This window comes from Chiloscyllium plagiosum, unplaced genomic scaffold, assembly GCF_004010195.1.
Source record: "Chiloscyllium plagiosum isolate BGI_BamShark_2017 unplaced genomic scaffold, ASM401019v2 scaf_4162, whole genome shotgun sequence".
In the NCBI taxonomy this organism is placed as follows: domain Eukaryota; kingdom Metazoa; phylum Chordata; class Chondrichthyes; order Orectolobiformes; family Hemiscylliidae; genus Chiloscyllium; species Chiloscyllium plagiosum.
The window spans coordinates 11,636-12,970 of NW_025211996.1; the positions used below are offsets into that span (position 1 = coordinate 11,636).

The following is a 1,335-nucleotide window of genomic DNA, read 5'->3' on the forward strand; positions in this document are numbered from 1 at the left end:
GGGGGCTAAAATGTGAGAAATCTGAGAGACAAAAAGGGGGGGGGGATGGAGACAGTGAGGGGGGGGGGGGGGCTGTATGGAGACTGTCACTTAAATTTATTTATCAATAAGAGATTATCGGAAAGCGGGACGCATCTTAAACCGGAAGCGTTTTAGATCTATTATGAAACACTTAACTCTTCACTTTGCCGAAAGTGCCAACCCCCAGAGTGTCGCCCAGGATGTAATGGCCGATTTTGACCCGACCATCGTGTTTCTGCTTCTCCGCCATTGCTGTTGGAGTCCCTCTACCCAACATACCCCGCGATCAACGCGCATGCTAACTTGCGACTGTGACTATTTGGCGGTGAAGGAGCGGCTGGCACCGCCATCTTTGAGACAGTCAATGTCACTACGTTTGGAGGTTGCTGCAATAAGCTTGTGTTTTACAGTTTTTCGGCCCTTTCCGACACATTTCCAGCACTTCTGCCCTCACCTCATTTCTTCTCTCCTACAACTCTGTTCCTTATTCTCTACCCACCAGCATCCGTGCAGAAAGCACGATAAGCCTCCATTTCCATCACCTCCAGTGGGATGCCACCAACAAGACACATACTCACCTCTTCTTCTATATCAGTATTTTAAGGAACTGTGCCTTCCAGAACACCCTGGTCCATTCCTAAAACCACCCCACATCCCCACTGCACTTTCCATGCAGTTATTACTATCTCAGGCCTGCTGTAATGCTCCAGAAAAGCTCAGCTCAAGGTGGAAATACAGCACCCCATTTTCTGCTTGGGAACCCTGCAACCATCAGGACTCAATATCAAGTTCAATCATTTTTGGACCTGAACACCATCTTCCATATCTTTTACCCATCCCACATATCTGGCCGTGTCACCACGTGGACTGCTTTAAGCACAGAAACCCATATGGCCCCACTATCAGCTTTTCACCCCCCACCTCTGGCATACTAAGATCTATCCCTTTGTGTACCACTATTCTACTTTCACCTAGGTGGCATTACAGTCGTATTTTTTAATATTTACAAGTGGCATGGATCTGAATCATACCTACAGCTGTGCTTGTATCACTGGAGGTTATTTCATTAACACCAGTCCACCTACCTCAAATGTTCAGACAGACTTTAAACTTGGCTCTGAGCAGACTTCCAGTCTTCATGACCCATTCAAGTCATTTTACTCATAACTGGAGTTTAACTCTACCGAGAACTTATGTTTTAAGCTATCTTTCTATTAATAATATGTAATTATTTCCAGAATATGCACCTACGCTTCAACATCAACTTCGGCCAGCTCCCAGTGATGACTTCAACCTTTCTATTAGTCATATCTG

At 45.6% G+C, this 1,335-nt stretch overlaps 1 protein-coding gene across 1 annotated transcript in view; it reads right to left on the bottom strand.

The window, feature by feature from the left end:
- Positions 1 to 300, bottom strand: part of LOC122547238 (5'-AMP-activated protein kinase catalytic subunit alpha-2-like) — a 5,185-nt gene extending 4,885 nt beyond the window's left edge. Inside the window, exon 1 of the mRNA XM_043685877.1 lies at positions 178 to 300. Within this exon, the coding sequence (XP_043541812.1) occupies positions 178 to 298 (121 nt within the window). The 5' untranslated portion in view covers positions 299 to 300. The remainder of the gene's footprint in view (positions 1 to 177) is intronic.
- Between the last annotated feature and the right edge of the window lie 1,035 nt (positions 301 to 1,335).